Raw genomic sequence first — 15,780 nt, 5'->3', positions numbered from 1 at the left:
AACCTTAATTAGGTGGTGTCAAAATGATGTTCTGTTTCCCATGACTACTACTCAACTAATGAATAGAACCATGAAATAAGGCTGTGTCTGTAGGAATGATGCCGCGTTTATGACTCAGAACTGGGAACTTTGCAACTTCCGAATGGGAAAAATTCACTCGAACAGCCCCCTACTCATAACTTGCACTGGGAAAGCACCCATGACAGCACTGTAACACTTTATTTGAAGCCTGTTACATAACACTGACATAACTGTGCCATAAATATGCCATGGGAGATGTCATATGCTGTCACACGTTGCTGGTTATTGTCATGACAGACATGTTTGATGTTATGACAGATTATGTTACATACTAGTTTTTACTAAGCGCACTCTGTCAGACATTATGATATATGCCATGACACATTACTGGTAACATGAACATGCCACTGTTATATTTAAGCAATAGAACACGAGAGGGAGTGTGCTATCGCGAAACAACATCACAGCCATGATGTTATAGCGATAACACACAACCTCGAGTGTTCTATTGCTTTTATACAACAGTTAAATAAATAAAGTAAGAAATGAATAAACTGGGCTGTGAATGTGGCATTTAATATGTTTTAATGTTACCAATTCTTACACCAAATTATAGTTCCTTAACAAACAGCTCGTTGCTACGTCACAGTAACGAGCTCCGCCCACTCGCTGCACAGCCAGCAGTTCGTTCTCCAGCTCCTTACACTAAATTCTGAAACTGTCATCACCACTGAGCAGCTTTTCTATTTTGTATTGCAGCGGTTTTATGGCTCAGTCATCTTCAGAGTCTGACCAAATTGGCTGTAGGTCAAATGTGATCTTAAAAATATACATATTCTGTTTGTGTGAGAAACTCGTCAAACTCGTTGCTTAGCAACGGCGTCGCAGCGGAGTGATACAATGTTTGTGGAAAACCTATGATGTTATGGCGAAATATCAGCAACACCTCTCAACCAATCAGCTTGCGTGGCCGGAACTAACTGTTGTATAATATTGAACAAAACCTGCCATAACAACTCATGACAGCATATGACATCTGCCATGACATGTTTATGTTCAATTACTTTACTATAGTGCTATAGCAAACAGGAAATAATAGCACATTTAAGCTTTTTAAGTAGAAACTGTTGTATTTCCCTTTGTGTATGATGCGTTTAACCCTTCTTAACAGTAGCACTAAAATACAGTTTTCTGTTTTGGAGGTTTGTTTTTAAGCTGTGCATTTTGTTTCTTCAAAACAGGAATTGGACATATTTAGATGTAAATGATTTACAAAACTGGAAGTATACTGGATTTTCTTCATCATAGGAGAGCAAGCATTTAGAAGAGTGTTTGATAGGGTTAAGGCTAGCACTTGCTTCCTCCAAGACAAGTGCAGCGTCACTGCATCTTTTCTAACTGCCACCTGCGCAACATCATCATTGGACAGCTCAGCGTGCTTGGAGGAGAACACTAACTGCCAATTCTGTTATGTTAGCCAACAGACGCCTGCTTTGGCTAACAAAAAGTGTTTGCAAGCTCGCTTCCAGTTTTGTAAATCATGGCTAACATTGCTGTGAGTGATGTGGGTGAGGGAATGCCAACATTCCCACCCAGAGAGAGCAAGGCTGGTTATGCTCCACTGGAACAGTGCTGGCTACGGATGGCTGAGGCATCGCTGGAGAACTTACAATCGCTGATGCTTAGACAGTTGTGCCACTTGAGAGCTCCTGTGTACAATTTTTTGATGTCAAGAAGCTGCACTTGTCTGCTTTATCTCGGCATGGTAGTCTTTGTGGAGAGGTGCGACTTGTTTTCACAGCAGAGAGTTCTAACTCCTCCCTTTTTCATCCCTCATTGCTCGCTAGCAGCTAAACAAAGACTCACAACATTTCACACACAGAGAGACAACAGTGTCCGAGTTAGTGTGACAGTCTAACTATGGGGAAAAATATTTTTATTTTGTTACATTAATTAAAAATATCAAAGTTGATTTCCATTTCATCTGAGGAAATGTTCATGGGCGGGTCTGCAGAAATAGGTTTCAGTCGTTAAATACATGAGAATACTTGGAAAATTGTATGTAAGTAAGTTTTTAAATTAAATTGCCGCAAACACGTGCGAGCTTTACTGTGGGCATCCCTTTTTTTTTACAACTTTATCCTTTTAATCCCAAGCGACAAATGTGTCTATTTCTGCTTTATAATCTAGTCTCCACCTTTAATAATGTGACTTCTCATTGCTGTTGTTGCATTTATTCTTAAGCTGAAAATTCATAGATAATTATTGGGCTTGTGTCACTATCAATTTGAACAAGCACACATAATTAGGAACAGCTAAGTCTGAAAATATAGAGCTCCTCGTTGAATGATGTGGTATGAATGGTGGGCTTCACCTGGCTCTACCTGCCAGATGTACCTGAACAACTCAGGACAACTGGTGGGATTTAAGCTGCTTATACCAAGGCAGCCCAACGTTCAGCTTTAGGTCAGAACAAGTGCTGTTAGATGAAAACGCACACACATGCACATGAGGCCACGGGCAAATGTTTCTGCTGTTCTTTCAGATCACGGGGGTTGGCCTCATGAATTATTGCATAAAACCCCTCACTAGTAGATGTACATATTGTATTTCTGTTGGCGTGCACACGTTGGAACACTTCTCCTCAGCAGAAAGGTGATAGGTTTAAGGCGAGTGTACCATATGGCTCTGAAACTGTGCCTGCGTTCACCCAAGCTCGCTCCAACATTATGTAACAGAATGCATTAGAGCACTGTGGCCTTGACTTGAGTGGACTCCACAGCTCCTTTCAAGACCGCATGAGTGAACTCTTTTTTCTGCCTACAAAGGCTCATCCGACAGCATCATCTTAAAGATGGTAACCATAAACAATCCAGCACACAAATCTGAAGAAGTTATCATGACCAAAATTGCTCTCATTGGCTGGGTTTACATCAAAGATTTTTGCCAATCCGATTGAATACATTCCGATTATAGATTAAGACTGAGGTGTTTATATTCACGCTACTCAACAATCTGATGGAAAATCTCTGTTTACATGCTCGCTACATGCAGTTGGTTTCAAAATGATGTGCACGCATAGAGAACCACTTAGTGTAAATGCTACCTTGACAACGAGCATCACGTGAGTCCAGTCAGAGTGAGACGAGCCGCAGCGAGCAGCGCTTATGTTTTTAATTACTTTAAAATGACGTCAGACTCAGGAAAACATACCTCACATGTACTTATTAAAGAAGGCCGAGAGGAAGACGTCGTGTTCTGAGACACATAAGCTGGACGTCCGTCCCACCGCCGTCTTTTAAAGATCAAAGCATAAACTTCGTTTCCTCTGCAGACCAGTTTCTGCTCCGCCATGTTGAACGTTGTAAACTTTCACTATGACGTGACGCACATGCGCAGAATGTACTTACATGTTTGCACTGGGAATGTAAACGGATACAGAAGTTTACATGGTTATTATTCTTCTATTTAACAGATTTTTATACAGGATTACTCACCTCGTTCAGTCAGACAGAAATTGTATTCCGAATGGCCTCAATCGGACTAGTCTATTCCGATTGAGGTGTTTGCATGGACGTATTCTATTCTGATTGAGGTATTAGTCGGGTTATTAACGGATTATTAGGCCGCATGTAAACATGGCTAATGATTCACAAAGCTGAAAAAAATACTTGATTGAGTTTACTTGATTTAAATGTGTAGATCGTTTCCACATGATATTTATTATGTCAACACAGCTTTTGGCTATAATTCTGTTGATGAAATATATTTTATTTGTGTAGAAATGAGTCTCACCAGAACGTTTCAGTCAGTTGTTAGAAATGGAAAACAGCAGTAACTAAGGACTAAATATACAATAAACGTTCTGAAGTTTATATACACCTGCTCATGCAATCTTTCTTCCAAAATCAAAGTTATTAATAGGGGGTTCGTTCCACCGTTGCTGCAGTAACAGCCTGTACCCTTCTGAGACGGTTTTACATAAAATGTTGAAACACTGCTATGAGGATTTGATTGCATTCAAACACAAGAGCATTAGTGAGGTCACATACTGATGTTGGATAATTAACTCTCAATCGCAAATGCCACTCCCAACTCCCAAAGGTATTGAATTTTGCTCCATCACTTTAAAGAACGCAGTTCCACTGCTCCACAGCTTGTACTGAGAGGCTTTATATCGCTTGCCATTGAGCATCCTGTTCTATTGGCAGTGCTTTTCTGTGGAGATCATACAGTTGGTGCACCTTAATGTAGCTGAATTCACTAAATAAATGGGGAAAAAAATAAAAATATTTGGGGACATTGTATATTAATGTGTCTGTTCCAAGCTTTAGATAAAATATGGAATGTTTTTAATAGCTTTAAATGGCCATGTATGATTAAAAATGTTCAAAAAATGTCCATCTGAATTGGCCTTAGCTTAGTGCTGACATACTATTAGATTCCCATAAGGATGCTACTGGAAATGAGCATTTTTGTAGATGTGTTTTTTCCCTTGTTTTTGACCAGGTTCTGACATTTATGGCCCAAACTGAAGGCTTGGCTTAGTCATGGTTCACTTTAGGCTCTGCCATATACTGCTATAGGCCCATAAACAGGCTTTTCTGTGGCATTACCAAATTACTTTCTATCCATCCATGTATGCTAAAATGAGTTATTATTATATATTTTTTTTGGAAAGCGCCTGTCTCTTGCCTGCCATCAAACCCTTCATCTCACAATACTATTCTCAATCGGCAGTGGCTGTGGGCTGCTATCTGACGATGGTACACGATCTCACAAGCCTAAAACTGCAATTCTTGTTTATGTATGCACTATTTTAAATTTTTGAATCCCATTACATAGTGCACCTTTGTATATTAGTGATATTTGCATGTTTATTTTTCTACCAGTAACACTTTTTTGAACATTACACTTGCATTGCATAGGTAAAAATGAAATTACTCATATGTGAAAGTTTTAAAGAAATGTCAGGAAACATTTTTTATTTTATTAATTATTTGAAACATACAAAGTGAATCATGAGAGAAGTTATACTAGTATTATGTTACAATAATTTATTTTCAACCAAGGTTTTATGCTTACAGTCGTATGTTTTGTTATTAATTGAAAATAAGTGAACACGTCTTTTACAGAGTACACATTTTAATGCACAATTGCCTCTTATTTGCTGAAAAAAGCAGGTTAGAGGAAAAAAAACATAAAACGTGGTTTGTGTTTTTAATTTTTTTCAATAAGTTATAACAGAAATTCTGCACTTAAATTTGCAGAGAAATTACATGTCTAAGTTTGTTCCCTGCAGAAGATGTGTTAACGTCTTTTCACTTAGAAAATGAACAAAACATCTAATTTGTTCAAACTATATAACTGTATATAAACAAACTTCTGAATGATGAGTCCAAGCTTTTGAATGGTAATGTATAGAATAGTGGATGATGTACTCCTTATATGTTTTCCAGTGCTTTCTCCAGTTCTGTTGCCTTTATCTTAAGCAGATCTCTGTGCTGACTCTGTGATTCCAGTTCAGTTAACGCTGTGCTGAATGAGCGGCTGCCAGGACCGGACTAGGCCCGTCTGAACAGTCCCGGGAAAAGCCTGCTGATGAATCCAGCTCCCGCCGCCTAAGCGCTGAAAAAGCACGTTCATTAATCTTAAAGAATGTTTAAATTAACTCCCAATCTCCTCCACTGAAAAAGCGCTGACAGCCTATTTATATCCTGGAATAACGTGGGAAGGGGCTCTAATTTGTCTTGGTCTCCGAGGTGTCATTCGAGCGAACACACGGTTACGAAGAGAGAGGGAGGGAGAGAGAGAAAAGAGGGCGAGACGAGTGGGAGAAGAGAGCGGTTGGATAAAACAACAATAATTGCACTGGGATTCGAATTTAATTATGGCTGTGGCGTTTTCTCAGGGTTTCACACTTTTTTTTCCATCGCCACCTCCTCCCACCATCAGCAAAATGCATTAGTGTTGTCTTATTAGTGCAAGACACAACATGGCGCCTAACAGGCCGAGCTCATTTTTGTGGGGGTTGACAAAAACAACTGCTTTTATGAAAGGCCTTGTATATTGCTACTGACTTTCCTCTATCCAGGGCAGGATATTCATTTTTAACACAAGTCCAATAACATCTACAGTATATTAAGTTATTTGTTGTGCTTGCAACTGTTGTAGTATAATACATTTGTTGTGGTTGCCCTGTGTACCTTAATACATTTTACACAAACAGGTTGCTGTTTTAGCTGGGTTTTCTATCATGCCACATTACTTGCAGCTAAGTTTAATATTTAGTTGGATAACACCTATTTTGACGGTTATTTGTTGAGTTGTGTCTGTGTACTATAAAACAGTTGTAGTTGGGCCTTCCTGGCTGGAAACGCCAGAAATTCTAAAAAATGCTTAAAAATCGCAAAAAAAAGTTTTTTTACGCTTGGATGAGATGGAAAAGTTGGTTTATCATTCAAGGAGAAATGCTAACAGATCTTTTGAATAAGTGATGTCATAGTACAATGGTTTTCAAACTGTGGGTCTTAACTCACTGGTGGGTCACAGTTTGGGCACGAGTGGGTCGCAAGCTGCATCAGTGCATATGTAGAGCATGACTAAATGAAGTGTGTTTTAGATCTGAAGTGTGAACCACGCCATTTCTGCACCTCACAGCACCGCAGACGTTTGCCTGTTGTCTGTGTGGCTGTGTGCAGCATGCACGGTCACTCGCAATTGAAGTGCGATTATCAAGTGATACGTGAATAACAACAGCAGAGATGCCCAATTCCAAAACAGTTGGGACGCTATGCAAAATGTAAATAAAAAAACAGAATGCAACTATTATTACTATTATTATTATAAGAGTAATATAATATAATTATTACATTACTATATCATAGATTAGCTCTCTGTAATCTGTGAATTTATATATGTTTTGGACCAAAATCTTATCTTATTAACTGTCATAAACCAATGTCTCAGACATCAGGCAGCGTATTCACAACCATTTCAAACCTCTTGTTTCTATCACCGCTGTGAACAGTCCTGACTCAGTTTCTGTGGAATGGAGCATTTCACATCTAAACACTCTGAATGATGTCTACACGTGTATTTAATATTTTTTGATGTATACACGTTAGAAAATCTGTTAAATTCCCCTTTAACAGGTATTTATTGGGATTGCGCCCATATACTATAGTACATTTGTTGCATTTGGGCCTCTATTTGGGGTGTTCTATAATATACCTCAAAGAAACACCTCGCTATTTTGGCTGAGGCTTCTGTTATGCCATGTTACGCGATGCAGTTGATGGAGCTGATGGCATGATAGAAGCCTCAGCTAAAACAGGGAGCCGTTTGTGTGAAATGCTGAGGCGGCACATAGGAGTGTTTCACGGTGCTCATGGTCGTGTGTCTTGAGAGCAGCGTTTGAAATGGTTGGGGGGTGGGGGAGGCACATAGCTTAAACTGCACCTGCGCAGCCTTGGGATGCATTTGCTCATATAAGTTACCCACCTGTCTCTCCTCGCTGCAGTTAAAGTCTAATATTTAAAAAAAAACTATTAAACTGCAAGATTTTCCACACTAAAGCTGGGGGGGTGGGGGGGGTGGGAGGTTAATGTAGGCCAAAGGCGTCAAGGACACCACCGGCCTACATTAAGGCCAGTGGCTAGTGCTGGCCAGTGGCTCATGAAAGGATTCCAACTGACTTATTGTGATCTGCTTACTGCTTTTTTAATACGTAAGGTCTGCGGTAGATGCATACGCAGACCTTGCCTGGGTAGGTGACGTTTTCACAGCTGGAGCATGGGTGGGATTTGTACAGTTTGAAATCAGTTGTGTAAATCAGACTTTTTTCAGACTTCTTTGCCCACCCATCTATTTTTCCTTTGGTTGATGTTGCTGTGCATCAGAATTTGTTCCAGCAAAACGTTTGGCAAAAACATGACAATGCATGTTTTCTTTATGTACAGGTACGTTTTCTAGTCTGAAATCTTCTAACTGAAATATATTGAAGGAGCCTCATTTTTGGCGCTGCGTCAGCCTCTGGATTGAAAAAAAAACATGTGAAATTAAATCTGAGCATTCACACTGAAAAAAATTTGAATCATATTTTATCTGACTGGGTTTGCAGAAATCAGATTTAGTTATTTTTAAATTTGTTTTTGTGTATCGGTCCCACCAGGATATCATGGCCTTTTGTGATTGTTCTGGGCTAAAATGCTCGATGTTGCAGTAGCTTTTCTCAAAATTTGCATCAGTATTCGCACAGTGGGGAATAACATTAAAGGTACATATTATTAAATATGGTTTGGCAAGCTGTTTAAAATTAATTAGCATTCTGTAGTTCTCTGTCAATTCCCAACAAGACAGTATGCCTCTGAAGCATCATCAGGTTACTTGTCAGCCGTTGCTGATATCACAGTTGATTACATCGCCCTATGACAAAGGCGTACTCTGATCTAGAATCTGAACCCAGCATCTAATGTATTTTTCAGCAATAAGCAGAGTGCCAAATCGTGCACAGCAGTGAACAGAAAAACAAGTTAAATTTTCACGGTGGAAAAGTGAGTCAGTCATCGACTTTCACTAGGGGTCCACGATGAGTGCGTTTACATGGACTTAGTAATCCGATAACTGCAGAAAATCAGATTTTGTCAGTAATTCATTTAACGTGTTCACGTGCACTTGAGTAATCAGATAACGGAAAAACTCAGAAGTCAGGCAGAAGTCGGATTTTTGCTTTGCAGCGGCCAATAAACTCACAGAAGGCGACGTGACATAAATGGAAAGTAAAACTAATTGTCATGTCGTGCCTCAAGTCACTATAGCGAAAAATATGAGTATACATCATCCAGAACAGGGGCTCTCAACCTTTTCCACCCCAAGGCCCACCTGTGTATAACTACAAAGCATAGTGGCCCACAGGAAAACTAAAAACTTTAAAAAAAACATCTTTATTTTTCTTATCGTAAATGCTGACACTGAAAACCTGAAAATTAGGTCCTGATAAAGATCAGATTGGCCATTCTGGTTGTCAGTAGGTTTTCACAATTTGCAGGTATATTAAAAACATGAAACAAGTTAGAAAACCACACAGTGGTAGTGATGTCAGAAAAGGGGACAAAGAAAAAAAAGAATAGAAATGTACAAGATAGATGTGATTTGGAGCTGCAGTCCATCTCATTTTCACTGAAAATACTCCACTGGCTTTTCCAAAAGAGTTTGGTCTCTAGTTTTGAGGGTTTTTGTGATTCATTTGAAATAAATCACACTCCACTCACTGGGCTTTTGAATTAGCGTCGTCACAATAAACAATAGTGATGAATCTTACATTATATCTGCTTATTTGTCATTGATTTATTAGTTTGAGGTTAACCTCTCGCTGATGTTCAGCGAAATATATGCTGCGCGATCCATGAGCTGAAATCAAACGCTTTTCTAAAATTTTTTCTGTTATTTTATGGCTCATCTGTTGTTTTTAATAGCAGCTTCTGCTCAGTGTCTAAGGAGTCAGTCGTTAAAACAGTCTTATGCTGACTGTACGGCGCCGTCGTGCCTCTAGAAGAGAAGGAAAGCCAGCTCTACTGGTGAATTCCCTCGTTTGATCACAGCGCATTCCATCAGTGGACCGAGACCTGCAGTTTCTGCCGGACCGGTTCAGCTGTTTGCTGCAGACCTGAACACAGGTGGAGTGTTCACTCGTGAAAACAGAGTGAACTAAAGAAAAAGGTGTGATAAGTCTAAACAAGCGCTTTAGTTTTTTATGACTTACAGTGACGTTACCGGCCCGAATTGCTGCCTCCCTCTGAGTACTGGCCCGCAACCACTAGAGGTTGCTTCACAGCCCACAGGTCGAGAAACCCTGATCAAGAAGATGAAGAATGTTTAAATTCTTCATTTTGTCAAGCGTGTAGTTGGTTTCAGCGTCGCTGTAATTGTGTTTTGTTGCCATCTTACTGATGCTGTGTTAAACGCTGCTTGCTACTTCTGGGACAGCTCGCTGTTTGCGCTTATGCGCAACGAAAGAAATCAGAGTAAGGGTTCACGCGCTGGAAAACCTGATAGTTGAGCTAAAATTGAGTTGAGCTCTCTTAATTGGATTTCTAGGCCTGATCTAAGAATTCAAAGTACGCTGTTCACTGGACCACTTGAATAATCAGATAAGTGCCGTACAAACCAGTTTCCCTGCTTTCATGTAAAACGTTCAGGAATCGGTTTGCCTGGTCTTTAGCTCAAATATTGATTGGCAGTTGTGATCATTTATCTGCATTATCCATTGTTTCCCGGCATGTTGCACTACAGATGCATGCTTAACTATGGAAGCACTAACACGATGTGCAGTAATGCGGTGAATAGACAAGATACAAATATCGCGAGAGTTGGCGTAACTGGCTAATCACAAAAACAATCCGATATGCAAAACAATCGAATTTGTGCTGCCATGTGTGAACAGACTCACTGGCTTCAAATCGAAGTCTCTGCTGTTCTTCCAGCCCTCCCTGCCTGTGCTTGGTGTGTAGTGGTCGAGCTCTCTCCATCGCTTTGCAGAAAACCCCTCAACGGTTTGTGTAAAAGTTCCCGCCCCCTACCTTCCCTTCACCCCCTCCCTCCCTCCTTCTCCTCCTCCTTCCTCACGCACTAGCTGGAACACCTCGCATTTGCTAGGATGCTTTTCTTAAAAGCGGACGGTGGCCAGTTAGCTTCGACTAACAACAGAGGGAAAAAAGAAATAATGAAATAAATAAGAAAGCCCTGACGCCAGCAGCATTTCTCTCCTCGTGGTTCGCCGAGCGGAGGAAAGGAAAAAAGAAAAGAGAGAGCGATGCTGCACTGGGACTTTCTGCTAGCTGCTTAGCCTCGGTTTCTTCTCCACTCTGTGCCGAGCCGCTCGCTTTATCTGGGTTATATATTTATTTAGCTCTCTCTCTCTTTCGGTTCGAGTTGGGATCGCGATGCCTGAAGCAGCCCGGCTCGGCCAGCTGTGCTGCGGGAGCCCGGCAGGAGCAGCAGGGCGCTGGGCTGCGCTCCTCTTCTTCCCCTGGAGGTAGTCGCTCGCTCCGTCGGTCGGTTGATGGAGGTGCGGGAGCTGAACCTGAATCATCGCTGAAGGAAGGAAGCGCTAAAGCACGCAAGAAGGAAGGAAGGGGGGAATAAAAAAAATACTAATAACGATGCAGTTTGAGACGCTGCGTCAGTTCTGTAGCTCGGTGCTGTCCCATTTTAATGGGGCTTTCAGTGCGCCCCAGAACATTTTACAGACGGAGCTGCTGGAGCAGGCGCTCAGCAACATCGGGTGAGCAGTCAGTTCCTGTGGGACGGAGTGGGACATATGCAGTTTTTCTCCGCGCTGTGTGTGTGAGAGAGAGAGAGAGAGAGAGAGCGCGCGTGGAGGCAGGTATCGATCAGGAGATGCCTGCTGGATGCAGTTAATGCAGTTCAAATGCGTTTGGCTTTCTGACGAAGCAGTGCGGCAGAGGAGCCGGCGGTGATCGCAAAGGGAGCGGAGAAATGTTGCGATTTAGCCGAGCTGTGTGTGTGTGTGTGTGTGTGTGTGTGTGTGTGTGTGTGTGCGCGCGCGCACTGATGCTCCGCTGCCGCATGAGTGTACGTGTGTCTATGCGCCGCTGCTTGGACATCACGAGCGTTTAGTTCTGCAAATTCCTGCTATTTTTTCACCGCTGCCTTGTATAAGCAGAGCTATGGAAGCCCATTCCTGCCAGAGAGAGGAAAAAATCGCCTTCTCCTGTTTTTGGCTGTACTATGTCAAAAACATTGAAAGAAGGGCTCATTTTCTCGAAATATTGACTTTATATCGTGAAATATTTACTTATTTTCTGAAAAAAAAAACATGACTTAGCATCTCAAAACAATTACTTGTTTTCTCAAAATATTCACTGAGTATATCAGAACAATGACTTATTTTCTCAGAATACCGACCTAATATTTTAAAATAATGACTCATTTTCTCTAAATATTGACATAATATCTCAAGATAATGGCTTATTTTCTTGAGCTTTGTTTGCCGAAATAAGAGATATTAAATTTCAAAGAATAGTCATTATTATGACATGGTAAGTCATTATTTCAACATAGCAGATGTTTATTTTGACATTGTGAGTCAATATTCTGAGAAAAAATATCAATTTAGACATAGCAAGTCAATATTTTAAAAATACTAAGTCAAAATTTGATATACTCCTGCTTAAACAGGGAACAAATGGGATCCTTACAGATCCAAATCACATTGTACCGAAAATTATGTGATAAGGTTGGTGAATTAATCTGTAACATTAAAAAGACGTCTACCGCGTTTAGAAAATCTCAGATTTCATATATAGTCAGTCTCAATGCTGTTTTGTTAATATGCTTTATTAGATTATGCACATGTGAATTTAAATACATCTTGGACTCCTTTCAGGCTTTTAAAGGCTTAGACCGTGACAGATACACTATACTTCCAAACGTATCCTGGCGCCACTACTAATTAGTAAATTTGGCTACTTTAAGGTGCACCCATAGCTGACACAGGTCCAGAAGAAAGGCATTGATAATAGAATGGGATGCTCTTGAGCAGCTGTACATGACACCATGCCCAGTGCCAAGCATTGGTTAGAGGGGTATAAAGCCCCTCCAACATTGGGCTATGGAGCAGTGGAGTGATGGAGCTCCATCCAGTATCTTTGGGATGAGTTGGTGTGATTCAGAACTAATCAGTTGACATCACTACCTGACCTCACTAATGCTCTTGCGTCTGAATGCAATCAGATCCTCACAGCGATGTTCCAAAAAGCCTTACCGAAAGAGTAGCTGGGGCAAACTCTATTAAACGCAGTTAAAAAGCCTTGATATCAGAAGAAGTGCTGGATGAGGTGTCTACAAATTTTTGGACATATAGTGTACCATGTGGTAGGTAAGATGGCCCATGCTGTGCTTTTGGTTGTTTAGTGCTGGGCTTTTAATGGGATGGGAAAGATTTTTATGGGTACTGTTGACTCAGAGTGTGTGTGTCTATGTGTCAGAGAGAGAGAAAGAGAGCTAGAAGGCTATTTGCAAAGATGTGGGCAGTATAGATTTCTGTGATGTATAGAAGCATAGCCACAAGCATGAGTTAGAAGAAGATGTGCACATACACTTGGGATGTGTGCATGCATTTAAAAGCCACAGAGCCCCTCAGTTCCCACCGCTTCGCAGCTCCAGTCCCTCTGAGGTTTAGGGCCTGTAAATGGCCAGAGCCTTTCAATGCAAAACCATGCTGGAAGGCCCTGAGGATTTGAGTCGTGAAAGCTTAGTGATATGCTTTGTCCGGTGGGGCAAGAGAAGCTCAGAGCCGTTTCTGTAACACATCCTGTCTTTTGTATGCTTAACAAACCAACACAGCGAAGTTACCACATGCTTTTCACAAGAGGACGTTCTACGCTGATGGAGTCAGTTTATTCTTTTGCTTTTGTTCATCTTACTGCGCCTTAGAGCTTCTCCTGCTCTTCTGTGTGAGGCTCTTTTCTGTTAGGAGATGTGAAGGAAATGTTCAAGGGCCTGTGGACTTCTTACTGCTTAGAATACACTCTTAAAGGGGAATTCCACAGATTTTATTGCTGAGATATCAACAGTCATTTACGGTGGTTTGATATAAAAAGGCTCGTTGTAAAGATTTCTTCACAGTGCTGGTAATAGGAACCAAGAGTTGCAGTGTTGTGGTGCAAATACATTTTATTTTCTATCCAGAATTACCAGTGACCCTATGTGTTGTTTGAGTTTTTATACAGTATATAATGTTGATAGCAATAAAATAAAACCTTTCCCCCATGAATGGATTTTAACAACTACATATAAGGCCAAAATCTTATATCAAAATTATTGTAATACAATGCTTTAGACATCAGGCAGTGTATTCATAACCATTTGATGTAATAATGTTCTGTGATGGAGATTTTAGAGGCATGAAACTCTTCAGAAGTCTGGTTCCTATCACCACCACTGTGAACAATTCTGAGTTGTTTCTCTAGAATGAAGCATTTTACATTAAACTACTCTGAACATCTTTATTCATATCTTAACCATTCAATCATGCAGCAATTTTGAATTCCCCTTTAAAATAAAGAACTGCTGAAGCAACTGACTTTTTAAGGAACTACACATTGAAGGCTTCCAAAGGTGTTTCTTCCAGTTTATCGCTCCAGATACCCCTTGTTTCTTGACACATTTCATCTTAATAGTGCAGAGCAAGCAGAACTAAGTATCATTTTGATCACTGCATTATTCAGAATTGTTTATTGTGAAAAGGTGATGCACATGTAAAGAGACATCTTCACTGACAGCCTGTCTAGTCATGTCATATGAAGGTATTTGAAAAAGTGTTGATAGAAAGATGACTTCTTGTGACTGGTCTTGCCTTTTAAAGTTTTTTTTTTTTAATTTAATGGTTTGAAGTTGAATTAGTTGTCTGGGTTACTTGGGTAAAAAAATTTCTTCTGAAAACACAACACATTGCTGTAGAAACTTCTGGCTCCAAAGATGAAGTTTGCATGATACTGTTATGGATTATAGGCAACGCTGAAGGATAGTCAAAGGTGAATAATCAGCATAGTAAATTACATGCAAATTAAGTCAAAATAAGCCAATAAAATTATTGTCCTGTGAAAAATATTGGATATCAAAATCAATTCTGGTATGAAAAATATACATTTTGTTTGCATTCATATTCATATTCCACTGATCGAAGAGGGCATGTCAACTGCTGTAACAGTATTCCCAATCCTGGCTTTGTAGTATCTCTGCTTTGCAAATTTTGAATGTTTTTGCAACTCTGACACCCAATTTTAAACTTAGAAAGTCCTTGTTAACCCTTAAAAATTTGCTGCACTGTTCGACTGTAATTATGAAAGTACATATTTGATTATGTAGTAATTCTGTTAATTATATTCATATTTAGTTTACATTTTGTATCGAAAGATTTAACTGCAATTCTGGCTTTTTTTCCAAAGAAGACTGTGTAGGCAACAGTAACTTTTTTTGATCACATTCAAATCATATAAAAAATCTCTCCTCTTCTACTTACATAAGCAAACATGGCGTCGATTAAAAGTTTAGAATCCATGCTTTAAACAGAAGTTTTGCACATGTTTAATGAGCTATGAATGACAAAAATAAATAAAATTTTTAGCTGATGAGTAATCTCGTGGAGCCAGACGTGATCTTGTAACAGGAACGTCTGCAATAACCATGAGAAATTTTGGGCTCAAGGTGGGTGGGAATTTAGACTTATTAAGGCGGGGACAAACTGAGTGTGAACTTTCTGAACCAACTGTGTCTGTGTTTAAAATACTAAGTCTAAAATTTGACATACTGCTGCTTAAACAGGGAACAAATAGGATCCTTAAAGAGCCGAATCACATTGTACCAAAAATTACATGTCATCAACGTTGTTTGGCGGACAGCAACCCTGTGGTCTGTATATGGATATGACGTAAGTTAGTATGGCTGAAAAGTCCTTCAAAAACTGCAATCAAGCCTGTAGATGTGTGTCATATGTATGGAGAACAAATTGACTCTTGCAAGTGAAAAACATTGTCGTTAGCCAGTGATAGTATTTTGCACACAAGTTCGTTTTTCTTGTGTTATCTCTTGTATTGTGGATGTTAAAAGAGCATGGACAAGGGCAGGTTTTAGAGGGGCCCTACTCTGGTTTGGTCCAACACAGACGGTTGTCCCCAACAGGACTGTAAAACCAATGTTTTGACATTGGATCATTCATGTGAATTAATTATCAAC

At 40.1% G+C, this 15,780-nt stretch overlaps 2 protein-coding genes across 2 annotated transcripts in view; both read left to right on the top strand.

The window, feature by feature from the left end:
* The window catches only part of LOC118798505 (regulating synaptic membrane exocytosis protein 2-like), an 81,675-nt gene extending 70,509 nt beyond the window's left edge, over positions 1-11,166 (top strand). The window contains exons 6-7 of the mRNA XM_036557883.1: positions 9,624-9,724; positions 10,954-11,166. Of these exons, the coding sequence (XP_036413776.1) occupies positions 9,624-9,724; positions 10,954-11,166 (314 nt within the window). The remainder of the gene's footprint in view (positions 1-9,623; positions 9,725-10,953) is intronic.
* Positions 11,024-15,780, top strand: part of rims2a (regulating synaptic membrane exocytosis 2a) — a 198,512-nt gene continuing 193,755 nt past the window's right edge. Inside the window, 1 exon segment of the mRNA XM_036558135.1 lies at positions 11,024-11,305. Within this exon segment, the coding sequence (XP_036414028.1) occupies positions 11,184-11,305 (122 nt within the window). The 5' untranslated portion in view covers positions 11,024-11,183.

Source organism: Colossoma macropomum, unplaced genomic scaffold, assembly GCF_904425465.1.
Source record: "Colossoma macropomum unplaced genomic scaffold, Colossoma_macropomum, whole genome shotgun sequence".
NCBI classification, from domain to species: domain Eukaryota; kingdom Metazoa; phylum Chordata; class Actinopteri; order Characiformes; family Serrasalmidae; genus Colossoma; species Colossoma macropomum.
Note: the sequence above shows the minus strand (reverse complement) of the source record. Positions and strands in the feature narration are given on the sequence as shown.